The sequence below is a fragment of the Hetaerina americana genome, unplaced genomic scaffold (assembly GCF_022747635.1).
Source record: "Hetaerina americana unplaced genomic scaffold, ioHetAmer1.1.p SCAF_10, whole genome shotgun sequence".
NCBI lineage: Eukaryota > Metazoa > Arthropoda > Insecta > Odonata > Calopterygidae > Hetaerina > Hetaerina americana.
The window spans coordinates 6,987,889-7,007,985 of record NW_027286070.1 but is presented as its reverse complement, the minus strand read 5'-3'; the positions used below and the strand labels follow the sequence as shown (position 1 = coordinate 7,007,985).

At 42.0% G+C, this 20,097-nt stretch overlaps 2 protein-coding genes across 2 annotated transcripts in view; one reads left to right on the top strand and one right to left on the bottom strand.

Annotated features, from left to right (window-relative positions):
- The first annotated feature begins 718 nt into the window (after nt 1-718).
- LOC139700214 (uncharacterized) lies at nt 719-8,085 on the top strand. The gene is made up of 4 exons (XM_071598815.1): nt 719-1,419; nt 1,803-2,272; nt 3,173-4,296; nt 7,891-8,085. The coding sequence occupies exons 1-4, from the start codon at nt 719-721 to the stop codon at nt 8,083-8,085; spliced, it is 2,490 nt and encodes an 829-aa protein (XP_071454916.1).
- Nucleotides 8,086-10,059: 1,974 nt separating this feature from the next.
- Nucleotides 10,060-20,097, bottom strand: part of LOC139700213 (protein Aster-B-like) — a 68,262-nt gene continuing 58,224 nt past the window's right edge. Inside the window, exons 14-18 of the mRNA XM_071598814.1 lie at nt 17,394-17,844; nt 16,744-17,085; nt 16,222-16,399; nt 13,363-13,483; nt 10,060-12,425 (exon numbers count right to left, since the gene is read on the bottom strand). Coding sequence (XP_071454915.1) covers nt 12,165-12,425; nt 13,363-13,483; nt 16,222-16,399; nt 16,744-17,085; nt 17,394-17,844 — 1,353 coding nt within the window. The 3' untranslated portion in view covers nt 10,060-12,164. The remainder of the gene's footprint in view (nt 12,426-13,362; nt 13,484-16,221; nt 16,400-16,743; nt 17,086-17,393; nt 17,845-20,097) is intronic.

Here is a 20,097-nt window from a genome sequence, read left to right as displayed (position 1 = left end):
AGTTGTAGTGTAATGTCATCTCTAGAGTTGAAATGATTGTTTCTTCATTTGCTTCCCAAACAATTCATCACTCCTCAGGTTAGTCTCACAACCCACATCTGATCAGGCATGCTCTCACTCTATTGCACATAAGGTCAAATTTATAAAAACTTTGGCATGAAGGCTTTTGTTTAAAGACAATGTACTAAGTTCAAATTTCAAGAAAATTGATGGAGCAAAAATTTTTCCACATCATTGAAGGTGTCAATGAGTTGGAGAAGTTCTATCATAAATTTAGGCATGCATTGCTTTTTTGGTAGTCTGCCATATTAGGGTTTTAGATGAAGGTTAATCACCACCATATTTCCAAGCCTCCCATAATAAAACCATAAACACAGTGTGGCGGCGCAAGGAGAGCAGACGGAACGCACGGTGGAACTTATTTGTTCCAAGTTCCGGAAAGTACCACCAGGGGGGACACGGCGTCGGTACGACGGAGAAAGGTGGACGTCGGGCGGGAGAGTCAGTCTGCCGCGAATGAAGAAGCAAGCTGTACGATCGCCCTCTGTAAATCCGTTTCGATAATAAACCCGTTGAGTTTAACGCTCGAGTGTAATTTTTCCTAACGTCCACTAGCGTAGAAGGATACCCCTTCATTGGTGACCCCGACGTGATCACGCGTGAGCTAAGGTTTGCATTTTTTTTTCGTTCTGTGACTTGAAGCGCCACGTGGTGCAAAATGCCGCCTCCAAGCAACGGGTCGGAGGAGTCAATCGTAAACAGAGTGACGATGCGAGTTCCACCTTTTTGGCCAGAAAAGCCGGCTCTATGGTTTTCGCAGCTGGAAGTTCAGTTCTCGCTAGCGGGAATAACGAGTGAGGCGACGAAGTATTCCCACGTGGTCGCCCAGTTAGACAATCGCCACGCGCTGGAAGTGGAGGACATTATTGTGAATCCCCCCAGGGCAGACCCATACCAGAAGATCAAGGAGGAATTAATCCAACGACTCTCCGTCTCGCAGGCGCAGAAAATACGTCAACTCCTCGAGCACGAGGAGTTGGGGGACCGGAAGCCATCCCAGTTCTTGCGCCATCTACGGACGTTGGCTGGCGTTGCCGTGCCAGACGACTTTCTGAAGACGCTGTGGATGAATCGCTTGCCATCCCACACACAGTCCATCCTGGCCTCACAAGACTCGCTGGAACTGGAAAGCTTGTCGAAACTAGCCGACAAGGTGCACGAGGTGCCGCGCCCCCCGCAAGTCGCCAGTGTCACGCCGCATTCCGAAGTGGAGGAACTTCGAAGTCAGATAGCGGCCCTTACACAACAGGTAGCCGCGTTGACTGCTTCTTGTCCAGATTTTCGCGGACGGAAACGTTCCAAAAGCCGACAGCGGCGTGCCCGCAGCCCTTCCGCGCCTCCAGATGCAAGGTGGTGCTGGTATCATGTTACTTTTGGCGCTCGCGCGACTAAGTGCCGTTCCCCGTGCGCCTATAAGTCGGAAAACCACGAGGGCAGGGCGTAATTGCGGCCGACGCCCGCTGCCCCCAGCCTCGCCGCCTGTATGTTGTGGACTCGGTGACGAAGACAGAATTCCTGGTCGACACCGGTTCCGATCTTTGCGTTTACCCGCGTACGCTGGTGAAGGGACGACAGCCACTTTCTACCTACCAGCTATTTGCCGCGAACGGGACGGTGATAAAGACCTACGGGTGGATAGACTTAGCCTTGAATTTAGGCCTAAAGCGGGACTTCCGTTGGCGCTTCGTCGTGGCGGATGTCGATAGGCCCATCATTGGCGTGGACTTTCTGTCCTTTTACAGCCTTTTAGTGGACGTCCGCCGGCAGCGAATAACGGATGGGATAACGTCGTTGGGCACGGGCGGTCGCATTGTGCCGTGTTCGGTCCCGCAGGTGAAGACTGTAATCGAATCATCTCGATTCCATGAGATTCTGACCGAATTCTCAGAGATCACTCGCCCAGCTGGCACACCGAGGGAGCCCCGGCACGCGACCATGCATCACATCAAGGTGACGTCCGGACCCCCCGTCGCCTGCAAGCCCCGGCGACTAGCACCAGATAAGCTCGCCATCGCCAAGAAGGAGTTCGACGAGATGCTACGCAGCGGTACGGTCCGACGGTCGGACAGTTGTTGGGCCTCGGCTCTGCATCTGGTGCCCAAGAAGGATGGCGAGTGGCGTCCCTGCGGGGATTATCGCGGTCTCAACGCGCGGACCATTCCCGACCGATACCCGGTGCCTCATATCGCCGATTTTGCGCACAATCTGGCCGGTAAGACTGTATTTTCGCGTATTGACCTCGTACGCGCGTACCATCAAATACCTGTGTGCCCCGACGACATTTCAAAAACGGCAATCATCACGCCATTCGGACTCTTTGAATTCCCGTGCATGCCGTTCGGCCTGAGAAATGCAGCCCAAACATTTCAAAGGTTCATCGATGAGGTGTTAAGGGGTTTGGACCACTCGTACGCCTATTTAGACGACATTTTAGTCGCCTCGATGGACGTTGAAGAGCACGAGCGCCATCTACGTGAGCTATTTGCGCGTTTGCGGGAGTACGGAGTGCTGGTAAATCCCGCCAAATGCGTGCTAGGTAGGACGGAAGTGTCTTTCTTAGGCTACTGTGTCAGTGCATCCGGGGTTAAGCCGACGACGGCGAAAATAGATGCGATTAAGTGCTTTCCTGTCCCGGAAACTGTGAAAAAACTGCGCCAATTCTTGGGCATGATTAACTTTTATAGACGGCTCATTCCAAAGGCTGCGGCAATCCAACTGCCACTTAACGATGTCCTAAGGGGGGGAGTAAAAGGGAATGAACCTGTGCGGTGGAATAACGACTTGGATCGTGCGTTCAATGAATGCAAAGACGCCCTCGCGCAAGCGACGTTTCTCGCGCACCCAGACGTCTCTCTGCCCTTAGGCCTTTTTACGGACGCGTCGGACGCCTCGTTGGGCGGAGTCTTGCAGCAGAGTACGAGCAACGGTTGGCAGCCACTCGGTTTCTTTACCCGTAGACTCACTTCCACGCAGCAAAAGTACAGCCCGTACGACAGGGAACTGCTTGCCGTGTATGAATCTGTTAAATATTTTCGGCATATGCTCGAGGGTCGTGAATTTTCAATTTTTACTGACCATAAACCCCTGATTTATGCCTTTGCCCAAAAACCAGAAAAGTGTTCCCCGCGTCAGTTTCGGCATCTAAATTACATTGCCCAGTTCTCCAGCGACATCCGTCATCTGTCAGGCAGCGAAAACGTAGTCGCGGACGCCCTTTCAAGGGTAGAAGCTGTGAGGGGTGCCATCGATTACCGCGCCCTCGCACGTTCTCAGGCGGAAGACGACCGGCTCAAACAGCCCAACGATTCCCTCCGGTTGAAAATGATGCGCATTCCCGAGTGTGAATTTCAGTTATATTGTGGCGTGTCGACACCATCAGTCCGCCCTTATGTAACTGAACCCTTCCGGAAGCCAGTCTTTGACTCGCTGCATTGCTTGCCACACCCAGGAATACGGGCTTCCACCAAGTTGGTCGCAGAACGGTTTGTGTGGCCCTCGATGCGCAAGGATTGCCGTGCATGGACACGCGCATGTATTCCCTGCCAGCGAGCGAAGATTCATCGCCACACAGTGTCCCCTGTGGGAGGCTTTGCGCCGCCCACCCAGCGTTTTGAACATGTTCATATCGACATTGTAGGCCCCTTGCCGGTTTCCGCGGGATATCGGTATTGCCTGACGTGTGTCGATCGTTTTTCAAGATGGCCAGAGGCGTTCCCGGTTAGGGACGCAACAGCTGACACGGTCGCCAAGGAATTCTTTCGGAATTGGGTGGCTCGCTTCGGCACTCCACTCCGGATTACGACGGACCAAGGCCGACAGTTTGAATCACATCTGTTCCAGCAGTTGGCGGGGCTCACCGGTTCGAGGCACCTGAGAACCACGGCTTATCACCCCGCAGCAAATGGCATGGTGGAGAGGTTCCACCGCCAACTGAAGGCAGCCATAATGTGCCACCAGTCGGATGGTTGGCCGGACGTCCTGCCAGTAGTGCTGCTCGGTATACGAGCCGCCTGGAAAGCAGACATTGGGGCGTCGCCGGCGGAGATGGTTTATGGTCAACCCCTCCGTCTACCAGGAGAGTTTTTCGTCCCTAGCGAGCGGCCGGCGGACGACGACCTTAATTTCGCCGCGCAGCTACGGCAACATTTCTCCACCATACGACCAGTTCCTGCGTCACGCCACGGCAAGAAGTCTGTCTTCTTGCATCAAGACCTGTCGTCCTCATCCCACGTTTTCGTGAGAAACGACGCGACAAAGGTTAATCTTCAGCCACCGTACGAGGGTCCCTTCCCGGTCATCCGAAGAGAGCCAAAATTTTTCGTGGTCAACGTCCGAGGTAGTGAGAAAACAATTTCAATCGACCGCATAAAACCTGCCTACACTCTTGAGGAGAACGACGGGACGAGCAGCGCAGCACCCGCATCTCTGCGGGACAAAACACACCCAAGAACCACCACTGCTGCACCTGCCGAAGAGCCGAGAGAGACCCGCCTTGGGAGGAGGGTCCATTTCCCAAAGCACCTGGAAGATTTTGTACCATAGCATCTCACTTCTTTTCGCTAATCCTTCCTTTTTCGTTCTTTAGTGGCCTAAAGTCTACAGAGGGGGTGATGTGGCGGCGCAAGGAGAGCAGACGGAACGCACGGTGGAACTTATTTGTTCCAAGTTCCGGAAAGTACCACCAGGGGGGACACGGCGTCGGTACGACGGAGAAAGGTGGACGTCGGGCGGGAGAGGCAGTCTGCCGCGAATGAAGAAGCAAGCTGTACGATCGCCCTCTGTAAATCCGTTTCGATAATAAACCCGTTGAGTTTAACGCTCGAGTGTAATTTTTCCTAACGTCCACTAGCGTAGAAGGATACCCCTTCAACAGTAATCAACCCGAAGATTGGTTTGGTAGGTGATGTTGAGTTCACCCAGTACTAAGCCCGACGGCATGTGAAATTCACGCATCAGGGGGGGCCAGTTCCTTTCCCTGTGCCGGTTATGGTTTCCCAGGAAGATCTTGCACCTGCAAAATCACACAGCTTGGATGAAGCTGCAGGTGCACAGAGTGGCTTGACTGGGAATCGAACCCGGGACTCTCCGGTCAACTGTTCAACGCTCTACCCCCTGGACTACCGCGACCCAATTGGATTAATAGAACAGAAAATGATTGAATTATTTCAGAGATATACCCTAGAAGGAGCAGATTTTATGCCTAGCAGCGGATAGTTGAAAATGTTGATGCCCAAATGAAAGGGACTCTAATTATACATTGCAGAAGAGTGGCAAAATAAATGTGCATCAAAACTCCACACAGTATAATGCCCATGTACTAGAGCATTGGCGATTGCTTCATATCATACTTAACAAACACACATAAGTAATTAGTATACAGACAAGGCAAAGTTAGAATTTTCAATTCTTTAAAATAAGGTTTGCCATGGGGGTATTTCTGCTATATAACAAATACATCTTTTTTGCATCATGAAAACTTTACAAAAGCCAAGTGATGCTCCCTAGAAAATAATTCCATAGCTCATATGTGCCTGAAAGTTGCCGTGGTAAACGAATTTCAGCATATAAAAATCTAAAATGTTTGTAAGATTTTGTAGAATAAATCCACTTTTTGCCAAAGTAGAACATATGCCATTGGTATAGGTCCCCCAGTTTAAGGACCTATCAATAGATAAACCTACAACCTTGGTACTGTGTACCCAGTGTATTTATATGTTGTTCTTTTGACACATGGCCAGTGCTGCTCTTTAATGAATTAAGATGAATTAACTGATAAATTGATGTCTCCAGGTTTGAAAATTCTTAGCCAGCTCATTGTTACAAATAGAAAAGGAAACACCAGTATTTTTTGTGAATAGGAAATTAAACTCAGCTGGTTGTGGCCCAAGTAATATCTAGAGTAGTATTTATGTTTTTCTTATGACATATAAAGTGGCATGAGCTGCTCTTTGATGAATAAAGATTGTAATTATTACAACATAAATTAGGTAATGACTCTTTATATCATTGATCTGCAATTACTATGACTGATTTAAAAAGTGCTAAATTTTGTAATTGAACTACAGGGTTCAATACAATAATCCTTGTCAACCAAACTGTACCGTAGCCAGCCGAATCCTACCACAACCCAATTGGTTCCTGCTCAGCACAGTACAGTATTGAAAACTCCATTTTTATTATAAATGAATCTCTGGGAATACCTTCAGGATATTGTTATAATTGAAATATTTTACATAATTATAGAAATATGTTTTCATGGAAGTAATATTTTTGGTGGAACTTTCTTCTCTAGGAATATATTACTAAATCTGAGAAAAATACTAAATTGCAAAAATTTAAATAGTGAAATGTGATAAATTGTACAAGTGTGGTATTTGCTACTGCTGTGGTCTTACAAACTACTGTTACCTCAACGTACTAACTCACTTCCCTCCATTGATTCATCAAAAAATGGAGATATGAGACAAAACTATGTAGTCTTTAACCTGATGCTTAGCCCTTCATATGAGACTGAGAAACTGGGTGTCACCCATTGTCCAGGATAATTGTAACTAGAAAGTATGAAAAGGAGTACTGCAAAACTAGATACAGAACCTCAAGAGAATTTTGTAAATGATAGCTTAAAGGGTGTAAACTTGATTACCTCTGAGAAGGTAAGAGGAAAGTTTGAAAAGTTCTTGGAATCAACCAGATGTCAGTACCAGCACTAGCACAAGTTTCACATGCAGTAATGGGTAATCCTTTATGAGTAAACAGGAAGTACATCAGTGCTCTGGAAAGAGATCTACGGTAGTGATTTCTGAAGATGGAAAATCTTGAGATTCAAGCAGTGATTAAATATTTCATAAAGAAAGGTTTGAAATCAAAGAAAATTCATGCTGAATTGCAGCACACTTAGGGTAACTCTGCTCCTTCATTTTCAACTGTTGCCTAGGGGACAAATGAGTTAAAGTTTGGTGGGGGCAGGTTAGATGATGATCCACATAGTGATCCATAGAATGGTCATGATGATCATATACTGAAAGAGAAAGAAGTTGCTGAAGCTGTTAGGATATCATCTGAACAGGCACATTGCATTTTGACCGTGGAATTGGATGAGAAAATAATCTGCTAAATGAGTACCACAACTCTTGACACAGAATTTCCAAACAATGTTTGATACATTTTAAAAGCAACTAACAAGATTTTCTGCACCGGTTAGTGAACACAGATGAAACTTGGGTCTACTAGTATACCTCAGAGACAAAACAGCAGTCAACGCAGGGAAAACATGTTGATTCACCATCACAAAGAAAGCTAAGGCAATATGATAGGCTGGAAAGGTGATGGCTTCAGTATTCTAGGATTCGAAAGGTATTCTACCGATAGATTATCTTCCCACTGGTCAAACAATTACTGGACAACACTTAAGCTAAGCTCCTGGACCAACTAAAGCAAAAGATACATGAAAAAAGGTCAGGTTTGGCAAGGAAGAAAGTCATCTTTCATCAGGGCAATGCATGTCCACCTACAAGTGTTGCTGCTATGGCAAAAATACGTGAACTAAGATTTGAATTGTTGCCACACCCACTTTATTTCCCTGATTTGGCTCTATCAGATTTCCATCTCTACCCAAAGCTCAAAATTTTCCTCAGTCGATGGAGATTCTCTTCAAACAAAGAACTAACAGGCAAAGTAGACAGGTATTTTGCAGGTCTAAATCTAATTATCAAGATGGGATCAAGACATTGGAAGGTCGCTGGACCAAGTGAATTGGTGTACAGGGAGACTGCATTGAAAAATAAGAAAGGTTTTACTGATGCAAGTCACTTCTTTCTATTCCATTTCGAGAACTTTTCAAATTACCCTCGTATATGGCTCAGCCAGGAGAACATTACTAGACCTTGGCTGAGTTTGGTGAGGACAAGTAGACCTCCTCATATGGCACTTGGTCACAGATGCCAGGTTGACAGTCAGATGCCGAGGAGTGATACTGACCCTATTGAAGTCAAGGAGTTTGACTATCACTGGCACTCTTCAACATAGCACTGGGGAGGGTGATGATAATATGATGTTTATTGGTACCTAAAAGACACATCTGAGACATATACAAGGGTTGTCCCATAAGTACCTACCTGGCCAGACCTAGAGACGGCGGTATTTGTTTGAAAAAAGTCACTGTATTAGAAAGAATGCAATTTATAAAACATGTGTTTCAAGTTTGAAGATGCCATGTCATTTAGTATTTGTTTGGCAGCCATCAATACTTAATGTTTTCTGTGAATTTGTGAAAATGGAGAAAATTCGTCATCGTCATGTGACACAATATTTTTATATGAAAGGTCTCAGCCCAACAAATATAAAAGCTGAACTAGATTCTACCATGGGTGAGTCAGCTCCTTCGTTAACCACAGTAAAATATTGGGTAGCCAAGTTTTAACAAGGCTGTATGAGCTGTCAAGACAAGCATTGCATAGGTGGCCCAAATGAGGTGACGACCCCAGAAACGGTGCAGAAAATCAACCAAGTAATACTGGATGATCGTTCACTGAAAGTGCGCAAGCTAGCAGACATGATGGGTATTTCAAAAAGTGCGGTACATCGCATATTAATTGAAAATTTGGGCATGAGAAAGCTGTGTGTAATATGGGTGCCGCGTTTGCTCACACTTAAGCAAAACCAGTGTCGTGAAGATGTTTCAATGGAGTGTTTAGCCAAGTTTCACAGCAACAAAGCAGAATTTTTGTACCGTTTAATAACCATGGATGAAGCATAGGTCTATTACTTCACACTGAACACAAAAGAACAATCAAAATAATAGTTTCAAAAGGGAGAACCAGCTCCAAAGAAGGTGAAGACCGTTTCATCTGTAGTCAAGGTCATGGCGTCGGTTTTTTAGGATTCGCATGGGATAATTTTCATTGACTACCTTGAAAAAGGAAAAACTATCAACGGCGAGTATTATGCAAACTTATTGCAACGTTTGAGAGAAGAAATCAAACAAAAGCAGCTGCATTTGGCAAAGAAGGAAGTGTTGTTTCATCAAGACAATGCACCAGCTCACAAATCCGTTATTGCAATGGCCAACATTCATGAATTAAAGTTTGAATTTCTACCTCATGCACCCTATTCGCCAGATTTAGCCCCCACAGATTATGTTCTGCTCACTAACTTGAAAAAAAGGCTCGGTGGTCAATGATTTTCCAACCGTGAAGAAGTGATGTCAGCAGTTTATGACTATTTAGAGAAGCAAGACAGTTCTTATAATAAAAAGGGTATCGAACTTATTGAACATCGCTGTCAAAGGTCTGTAGAGCTGGAAGATTATGTTGAAAAATAAATACATTTTTTTCTAAAATTTTTGTGTTTTCTTTGTTGGGTTGGGTACTTCTGGGACCACTCTCATAGGTATATTGGATGGTTTAAGGGGTGGGAAGGCAAGCGTGAGAGGTTGAAGAAGGGTTTTTTGTGGAGGCAGATATCAGGTCATGGTTTTCCAAGAGATACCATGAACCATTATATAGTGTCTATCCAAAACCTACCTTAAATGGTAGAAAAAAAATAATATTACATTTACAACTATTGTGATACCACCATCTCAAAAAAGCAAGGCATTTCACAAAAATTAAGAAGAAGTCATTTTTGACAATGCAGTGGTAGAAAAATTTCATTTGCTACGGTAATAGTTATTTTAAACTCCAACTTTGGAATTTGCATTTTTCCACTCATTGGGGATGATGAAATAAGAATCTCTTTACACCAATGGAAAACAATGCATACAAATGGTTGAAGAGGGACGTATGGTGGAGTGAAACATTAGGAAGTACCAAAAATAATACATGGTACAACTAGAAGGTTGTTCATGATATTAATGGGAGATATGACAGCAAAGTATCTCACCATCATCAAATTACATTTCCCTGAGGAGCCAAGTTATTATTATTATTACTTGACAGCTTGAAGTAGTATGCATGTTAGGATACACAATTCTTGGACAGCAGACATGTTTCCTTTCATCAGTTTTATTAACACCATTAAAATTACAAGTAAATTCAATTTCAACAGTTACAAAATAAAGAGTGATTGTCAAAATGTACTTAAACCAAAAATGCTGAATAATTTCAAGCAAGGAATGATTCAATGATAATTAAACTAGCTTCACACTTTTTGAGTGGGGCAAAGGATATTTCATATGGATTTTTTGATCAGTGATGAAAAAATTAATCAATCTAAACAGATAGTGAACAATCACCAATTAATTACTTGGATATCACACACAGCTCAAGAAAACAGCAAGTGCCTCAGAAAAGTCTATACGTGGCAATGATACTTACCTAAACTATAAAATAATATTATCATAAAAGGTACGTGGACTTATACATAATAATGAGTATGTAACTAATAAATAAGTGAAGGCCAATTCTCCCATTGCTAATACCAGATGAAAGACAAAGGAGAAAACACAAGAAAATTCTTATGCCATTGATTTCAACAAATGCCATGAAGTTCACACAATTTGAACAAGTATTTCCCTAAACTTCCTTGGATGTTCAACATCAAAGCAGTACAATTTGAACAAAGGAGATGATAAAGTATTGTACTAAAAATGAATCAGCATTAAAATAATGTAGACGAACAATAACACTCCTTACAGGATGTCAATGCACAACTCTTATTGAAAAAATTTTAAGAAAATATGTACTGCCCAGTTCATTGCAATGCACAACAGTGAAACAGTTTAAGACATTGAAAATGGATACACCCTCCATTTCTTTTTTAAGTACTGCATTTGTCTGTATTTTCCCTGTTTAAGCAAGGTTACCAATACCTTGAAAATCCCAATCTTATTGCAATTTCCCATGCAGAAATCTTTTGAAAATGGAAGAAAGAACATTCGTATATGTTTAATATGTACAGCACTTCACTCACACATTTTGTACATATTCTTTTTACAAGGTCCAGTCTACATCCATACATTCTGTAAAAATAACACATTCCTATCATATCAAACAGATAGATAATTTAGTCTTTGGATCAGGAGAAATGTGGGACAAAAACTCTTCACACATCTGACGACAAAATCAGTTTAAACAAGGAACATTTTTGGCATAAAAAAATGTGTCAAAGTGTTTGGCAATCTTCATGTGACTCAGTATGCACAGCAAATGTAGTCAGGCTAAATATGGGAATCGTACATATATCTAAATTCTAGGGGAAGACAATTGCTTAGGAATATCTGTGCTTGGAGATATATTGAAACCTGGTTTTATTACAGATGTTAAAAACTTAAACGCACATGAACTAAATAAAACATGGCCTATTTAATGGAAATGCATTTACTGAAAAGATCATCAATATCACTTGCACACATTAAGAAAAAAATAGCTCTCTAGCTCTCTCCATCCTAATACTTATGGCTTCAAACATCATTTGTTTGATGTTTAAGTTCTTCCCTTTCATTCTTCCCTTAACAACAACAAATCACAAAATTAGTTCCCAACCTCGAAAAAGGAATAAATTAAATATCTATAACCAAAGGAAAAGTGGGGGTGATCACAATTAGACAATGAGATCCAGAAAATAATCAACATCAGATGGATGGGTTCCCAAATGAAGATATGGAGCCTGACTAGTGCCTACCTAATCTTACACTAATTAAAGAAATAAAAATTAGATATAAGATTATGATATTTATAAATATTAATGTAACTCATACAAGAAATGCTTATTGGAGGTGACTAGTATTCTTATAACAACAGAGACAAGACAAGTCACGAAATAGGTCTCAAAATATGCAACATGTCTAGTTTATATACACTACAAAGCATACAATATTTCCCACCACACTCATAAATACAATATCTACAATGAAAATTCGCCATGATTTTTGTTTCACATGACTGGCTTTAAGATCTGGGTCACCCAATGTGTAGGTATTTGCTCTACAAGTGCACAAGCAAAACCTGTCAAAATAATTCACATCTGAAGACTATTTCTTTTTATAAGGCAAGCATTATTTTTGGAGGCCTCCACGAGGGACCCCGTGGCCCCTGTCCATCCCCCTGAGCTGAGAGGGGATCATCCTGGTGGTGAGTGAGACTGCAAGAGGTGATGCCACTTTTCCCTCAGAGCTCACTCTTAGCTGGGTCTGCTTTGCTGCTTGGGACTGAGTAGAGGGCTTTTCTCCGCGACTCTTCCTCTGGTGACACGGGCACTTGCTGGTTTGTCTTTCTGAACTCCCACCCCTCACCCCCTTCCTGGACACTACCTGATCCCCCTCCACCTTTTGGTGGCGAGTGGAGTGGTTTGAGCTCGGTTGCGGCCAAGATCCTTTGGTTTATTACAGGGTGGATGTTACGAAGTAGATCCGTCAAGGATTCTTCAGTCTGGATGGAAAGAAAAATATTTACTTGCACTGCACTGAGGTTTACAATACGTCCCATGCCAAAATAATATGAAATGCATTTGAGGCAATCAATGTAGCAGGAACACAGATGAATGGGCCTCACATGAGTAGCCATCCCACTCACTACTCCTTTGAGTATTTAAAAAATACTCCGGGCTAACTTTCTTTAATGCAAACAACAATTAAAGACATTAGTACTCCTTAATTTTAACCATTTAAAAATTCTATTATATCAACTGCAATCGTAAAAAAAGACCCCATACAATCCTTTACTATTGACATAAGCTACATCTGAAATTAGAGCTACCTCTGAGAAACAATTTTTTTGCAATTGAAAGACTTAAGGAGGTTTGATGACAGAAAATCAGAAGTTAATAGTTTTCTTGAGCATCCGTAAACATCAAATGAGCAAATAAGATCATGGATAGCAGTGCAATTTAATTCTAGATGTAGGCATACACCAAAATTCAATTATTCTAATATAATCAAAGACATATTGTACTGACCACTGATTTGATAAGTGCAAGTAAAATCTGTGTACAGTTTTTCTTTCACACAGTACCACTATGTCACACCAAAAATGGCTGAACTGAATCTGAAAGTGAAATCAATATATCTTTTCCTGAATATTTCTCTACGTAAAACCACACAATCCTTGAAAACCAAGTGGGCTGCATTCAATCCTCCTCCCAGTTATTTCTCAGCTCTGCGAAACAACTCCATATTTAGCTCAACGGTTAGCATTTAGGAAGTACATGCTTCCAAAGAATAAGAACACTAATTCATCTTACATATTCTTTTCATGATTTTTGGGCAGTTGAAAAATTAGACTGACATGAGAAAAATACTTTTTAAACTTGAAAGTAGACATATTATTTCACTGACAATTCAAAATGGGAGCCAGAAAGAACTATTACCTGCCGAAGCAATTGTATTGCTGCCTGCAGTATCCTCTGCCACTTCTCCAGCTCCACATGGTGTAGTGCCTCTTGGTGCTGAAGCAACCTTAACCATTCATCATGGGATTTAGGAGGATGCCTGCAAAACAGAAATAACACGAGTGAGAGGGCATCAGCACAATAGCCTCCATCAATGACCACTCATTGACCTACCAATCGTGTAAGTATATTTCCAAGGTAGTCCTTTAAACTCTTGGTTGAGTGGTTTAGGTGATATCAAGTAGGTTTCAAATATGTATATTTGTAAAAGACTTGAGTTGGCATTCCTATAAGACTAGATCCTAGAATGACTTTCACAGATCATAGGTACACGAGTGTGCTGTGATGGGACCAAGTACAAAGGGGTTAGTGGTATTCAACAAATTTATTTCTATTTATATATTGACTAATTGGGCAAGGTTCAGACTTTTAGTCCCTTCTCCCACCTAACCCTTAGATTGCAGAAATTATATTGAAGACAATTACATACAACCAAGCCCTAGATGGAGGAAAATCCACCTAAGCGGGAATCAAACCCAAGACCTCTAGGTTAGTAGGCGAGGACGTTACCCCACCGCCACTGGGGCCGACTTGAGTAATGAGCTTAAGACAACTCACAAGATGTTGATTTCCAAAACCAAAATCAGGAAATTCTTACATAAATTAATTTCTTTTCTTCAATCTAAAGGTTGGCCTGATTTCCAATGTTTGTCTTTCCATTGGTGGTCCCATTATGCTTACTTTTTAAGGACTTGCAAGGCTTCAAGATTTGGTTAATTGAAGTCAAGCATCACCCATGCCCATTCAATGCATGTGGTATACAAAGTCTGTACAAAGAAAGGAGACACTGGTCTTTTTACGTGTTACTTGATGAATCACAATAAGGGACGTGTCCCCTTCTAGTGGTGTCTGTGATAGGTAAAGTACCACCTTGCTTGCGGCCCTGACTTGACTTGTCACTGCACAGCAGCAATTCTTTTCAGAGCTTGCACACGGCTCTCTGCACAAATTCTTGTGTCAGTGAGAATGAAAGTGTTAGGAAAGCAGCGTGTATGCATTGAATTTTTTTTTTTAACCTCAAGAGAAGTGCAACCGAAACTTATGCAATGAATCTCTGACGGGCATGGTGTTCTCATTGGGACAACCAATTCCAGTCTGGACACACCTTGACCGATTAAGACCCAAGAAAAGGACGACCATCGAAGTCAACAAATGACGCCCACATCAATAGTGGGAATGATTTAGTGCACACGAACTGTAAGTTAACTGTCAGGGAGATTGCCAATGAAGCTGACAATAGCATTGGATCAAATTTCATCATTTTCATAGAAATTTTTGGCATGCAGCGTGTTGCGTCCAAATTTGTGCCATGAGTGTTAATGGATGAACAGAGGCAAAAACATCTTGACATCAGCCAGGAACTGCTTGATCGTTCAAACAATCATCACAGACAACGAAACCTGGGCTTATGGTTATGTTATAGAAACCAAAGCCCTGTAGGAAGTGGAAAAAGTGGAAGGAGCAATCTTCCCCACGACCCAAAAAAGCTCTGATGCCTCAATCAAACGTGAAGGTGATGTTGATACTTTTCTTTAATTGGGAAAGGATCATTTTTTATATGTCCCGTAAGGACAAACATTGGCAGCGGTATATAGAGGTTATGAGAAGGTTAAGACATGCCATGCCGAGGAAGAGACCACAAATGTGAAAAAATAAGTCTTGGTGCTTTCATCGCGTCAACTCACTGGCACACATATCATGGTTACAGAGTTTTTGGCCAAAAAGAGCACAACGGAGATCCCCCATCCACCCTACTCTTCGGATCTTGCTCCAGTGGACTTTTTCCTATTTCCTAAATTGAAATCCACCTTGAAAGGATGCTGATTTGAAACTATTGAAGACATCCAACATAATTGTACCACATACTTAAAGGCTATCACAAATGAAGCATTCCAGGTGGCATTTGAAAGTTGAAAATAATGTTGGGAGCATTGTATTGGGGGATTGATAAGGCAAATGTACAGTCTTCTCACCAAGGGGGCCTGGGTTCAAATCCTGAAAACAACAAATATTTTTCAGTGGTATCCTGATCCCTAGCTGAGGTGCTTTCTGGGGAGCACTTTGAGAGTCGAGAGACTTTGGAAGAAATGAAAGCAGAAGTGACAGAGGTTCTCAACAAGCTGTCAGAAGTGGACTTCCAGCATTGCTTTGAACAATGGAAAATTCATATGAAGCATTGTAGGGCTCGGCAAGGAGAGTACATAGAAGGGAATAAAGTTTCTAATGTAATTAGTGATCAATTAAATGTTTTGAAGTAGCAGTCTGGTTATTTAATAGCCACACACCTCATATAATAATGACAAATGGTGCCATGCATTAGTTGGCAAAAACATTAGTACGCCATTCTCACAACACACTTAACTGTTCCAACAATCCTGATGAATATTATTTATAAAGAGGTATTGTGCAGTTTAGCCTGTTCTAAAAGGCAAATAAAAATTTTTACGGATAAGATTAGGAATGGAAATAACACACCAAACATTTCATATTATTTGAAATTTTTTTAACACTACAAATAAATTCTAACAATGAAATTGTGGTATCTGACTTGAACTTGAATTCCATAGCTCTGAATTCTAGATACTTGGTGATGTTCCAAACAATTATAAATTTCTAACCATGCTGTGAACATTTGTTTACAATTAATTTCCAGGAAAATCAAAATGTCTGGAAATTAATGTGTAAATTTTGAAAATTTATTTCAAAATATATGTGTACTCATGCAGAAAATCAACAAGTATCTTTCATCTATTTCTATTTATAATTATAACAATTTACCTTAAGATATGAAGGTCAAGCATACTGAATGCATGAGTATTTGACTGATGTGTCCACTCTTCCAATGCCCACAGCTTATAATACAGCAGTGCATTTAGTAGGAGAAGAAAAACCAACACGAGGAGTGCAATACAGCTGAGAACCTCTGGTGCATGATGACCTCCGCCCTCACCACTTCCTGCCAACAACAATGAAAACCATACAACTCAAGACTTCTAAACCAATGCCATAACTCAACATAACTTGAGGTGTAAAACAAACAAAGGAAAATAGAAATTCTACAATAATTAGTCATTAGTTAATCAAGTGCTATGCTTCTAGGAGAATCTGAATTGGCTTGCATAAGCTAGAGATTTGAAAGGGAAATTTTGTCCAGGAACCCAGGCATTCCCCTGGATGGGATTCAATGGCTCCTTTGGGTCTGACCTGGATCACTGAGGTGCCACACTGTGAGCACAAGGAGGGAGTGTCTTAGCATGAGACGGCATTGTATTGAAAATGAGGGTGGCTGCACAGACTCACCCCTCTTCCCAGCATGGTGCAGGAGATGCCCCCCGAGTGGTCCTCCCTCCACTCCCCCTCCCACCCCATCCTCTTCCCCGCCCACCTTGGGCGAACCCCCCAGCACCCCACCCACTCCACCCACACCCACCGCACCCAGGCCCGGACCAATCATGCCGTGCCGCCGTCTGCGCATACGAGCCTTGCGCTTGCCTCCAACCGCCATATTCACACCAGGAGAGCCACTATGAACCACGGCCAGCCCCCCTCTTGAAAGCATCTTCTCACACTCCAACTGTAGTGCTGCCACCAGGGACTGGTAGAACTCCTCCAGCCCCGACCACGAGTTCTTCTCAATGATGCCTGTGTACCAATTTGATTAAATATGAATAAAAGTGGGCCCCCTCACCCCTATACAGCATTAATTCAGTCTATGAATTCAACAGAATGTGAAAAACTTAGCAGTGAAGCTATTAACAATTTTACTAGTAAAAATTCGCTTCAGGAGATCTACAGGCTCTAATGCATATAAGATGAATTTTAAGTTGCTCATCTGGTTACAAAATGCACGGGAAAGCAATCATGGCAGCTAATTAAACAATTTACATTTAATTGAATAATGAATAATAAACAACTAAATATGATTAGATGGAAGCTCAAGGCATACTTACTCTTGACGAGACCCCAGACACTCTTCTTGTACTTTATCTGAGTGAATATAGATAGGATGCACGAGGAGGAGTGGGGAGAGGCATGGTGGTGGTTGTGGCTAGGAGAGCGGGGAGGGACAGGGGAGGGGGGTGTGGTGGGAGAAGGGGGGGCCACGCCCGGAGTTGTGGGCGCCTCCTGGGGGGGAGCAGGCGGTGGGGCACCATGCTGGATGGGGGTCGAGGAGGCAGGGGGGGGTGACGGCGTGCCCCCCCCTCCCGAAGTGCTGCTGCACCCTAGTGATGGTGGCTGCCACTCGCTCCCGACCCCTGGCCCCTTCACCTCCACTGTGGCAGCACGAGACAGGCAGAAGTGAGTGAAGCAGTAGAACGAATCCGAGTATGGGATCCCTGAGTTGTGAGCTTCAACGTCAATGGAGTACAGGTAACCAGGCCGGCTACATGGAAGCATCACCTGCGTTGATGGCAAAAAATCAATTAGTGAAGGAGAGAGAGAATAGTTTACACATTACTCCACAGGCACAGACATTGAAAAGTTGTTGTATTTGATACATCTACATCGATTACCTGTAAAAAAGGACAAAGAGTAAATGGAGAATATTATGCATCATTATTGCACCAGTTGAATGAAGAAATAGAGAAAAAAATGTCCTCATTTGGCAAAGATAAAAATTCTCTTCCATCAAGGCAGTGCTAACAAGAAATACACCCCTGTGCAGTTTTGATGGCAAAAATTATGGAATTAAAGTTCGAATTATTACAACTTCCATCAAATTCACCAGATTTAACCCCCAGTAACTTTTTCAATTTCCAAAAATAAAAAAAATGGCTTGGCGGAAAATGATTTACGCGTGACCAGGAGGTCATTACCAACACAAATGCCCATTTTGTAGATCTTCCCAAATCCTACCTTTTGGATGGCTTAAAAAATTGTGGAACTGCTGGGAAAAGTATATCAAGTTAAAAGATGATAATGTTGAAAAATAACCTACCCCAGATAATTCTTTTTCTATTTTTTTCTTAGGACTTAATGAACGACCCACACATTTTAATGCTGACACTTTTTAATTCTACGCAAAATATTATTAAGTCTTTGTTGTATGATGTATATATCTTGAAAATAAGAGCTTATGGACCTGTAAGACTCAGGTTGGTTCAATGCTGAAGAGCATCTTACAAGAAACATGGGGCAAACAAACAACATGCTTTCCGCTCAGAAACAGGTTTTATCATTTCCAATTTCTATCTACTTAAACCAAACTTTAGAGTAATACATACTCTTACTCTGCTGTTAAATTGCATAAACAGTAAAGCCCCTTATTAGCACTTGTCTAGGCGTCCCAGAAAAAATCATTTAATGAGGGAAAATGAGGGAAAATGCGGGAAAAAGAGAAGTTTTGCTTTTACATGCTTATCTACTGAAGTCATTATTTATAGTATCATTAGTATCAAAAATAACTTCAACTGGGATTTCTTCATCACAATCAACATAAAATTCTACCTTCCTAAAGCAGTTATATATTGTATAACCATTAACTTGTTTCCAAGCCCATGCATTGTAAAGCATTCAATCAAATTTCAAGCATAGTACATTCTATTTGATTGCCTTTATATTCCTACCACAAACACGCAGGGGGTTTGAATTTCTGTACAATCACTCTTCAATAATAAGCCTTGAAGGATTAAATTATATCTAAATCCAGGGGTTGGAGATCACCACTATTATTTCCACGAAACTACTCTAACTGAATATTTCTCAGGTGTAGATTTGGTGAATGGAATGGAAACTGACAATAAACACAACATTTTTCCTGTTCTGAGACCCCATTTTAGCACCCAGAGCATGAAGTTCATCCTCAAATATTTCTGAGGTAATTCATATGTTTTGGATTACGTGAAATATTTAGGGGTAAACGTTTTTACTTGTTTGAACTAGGACTCATTGATATACCAACCACTAGTGTCTGAAGCTTCCCACTTCATCTGCATTTGCGGTTAATAAGAGAGCATTTGTTTGCTCAGCACCTCTCTATGATATTTTTTACCTCTGAAGCACAGTGTTTTTGTTGGCAGCACATAAAAAAATAACCCTGTCTTCTCAGCATTCAAAACATCTTTTGGGCTAGAGCTTTCAAGAAGTTTATCAAATTCTGACACCTTCAACTGAGTTGCAGTCTTGAAATCAGTATGTCAACTTTCAGGACACTTAGCCTTGTGTAAAAGATTGTGCCTATTTTTAAACTTATCAAACCAACCATCAGACGTAGTGAAATTTTTGATTCCCCAACATTGAGGGAATGTGCAACAGTTTTTCTCTCATAATGACACTACTCACAAAGATACATGATGATCTATCGCTTAAAAACCACTCTTTAATTCTTCATACTTGGTATTCTTAACATATTTCCTCATTTTAGACAAATGTCTGCACTGGCTTTCATGTTTCAGAATTGAATCCCAATTTCTCACTATAGTATTCTGTGTAGAGGCTTAGATTTTTTTCCAGATCAATACAGATTTAATCATGGAAATCAACTTGTTCCAAAATTTTTATTTTGCCCTCATTTGAAAATGTTCTTTTTTCATCTTCTCTTTCATGGAACCTAACTGTCAAGCTACATCGTATTTGCCACCCTGAGTAATTAATGAAAACTTAACATATTAAAATCTGAGCTACCTCACTATTTGACTAGTGCAAACAGTCACC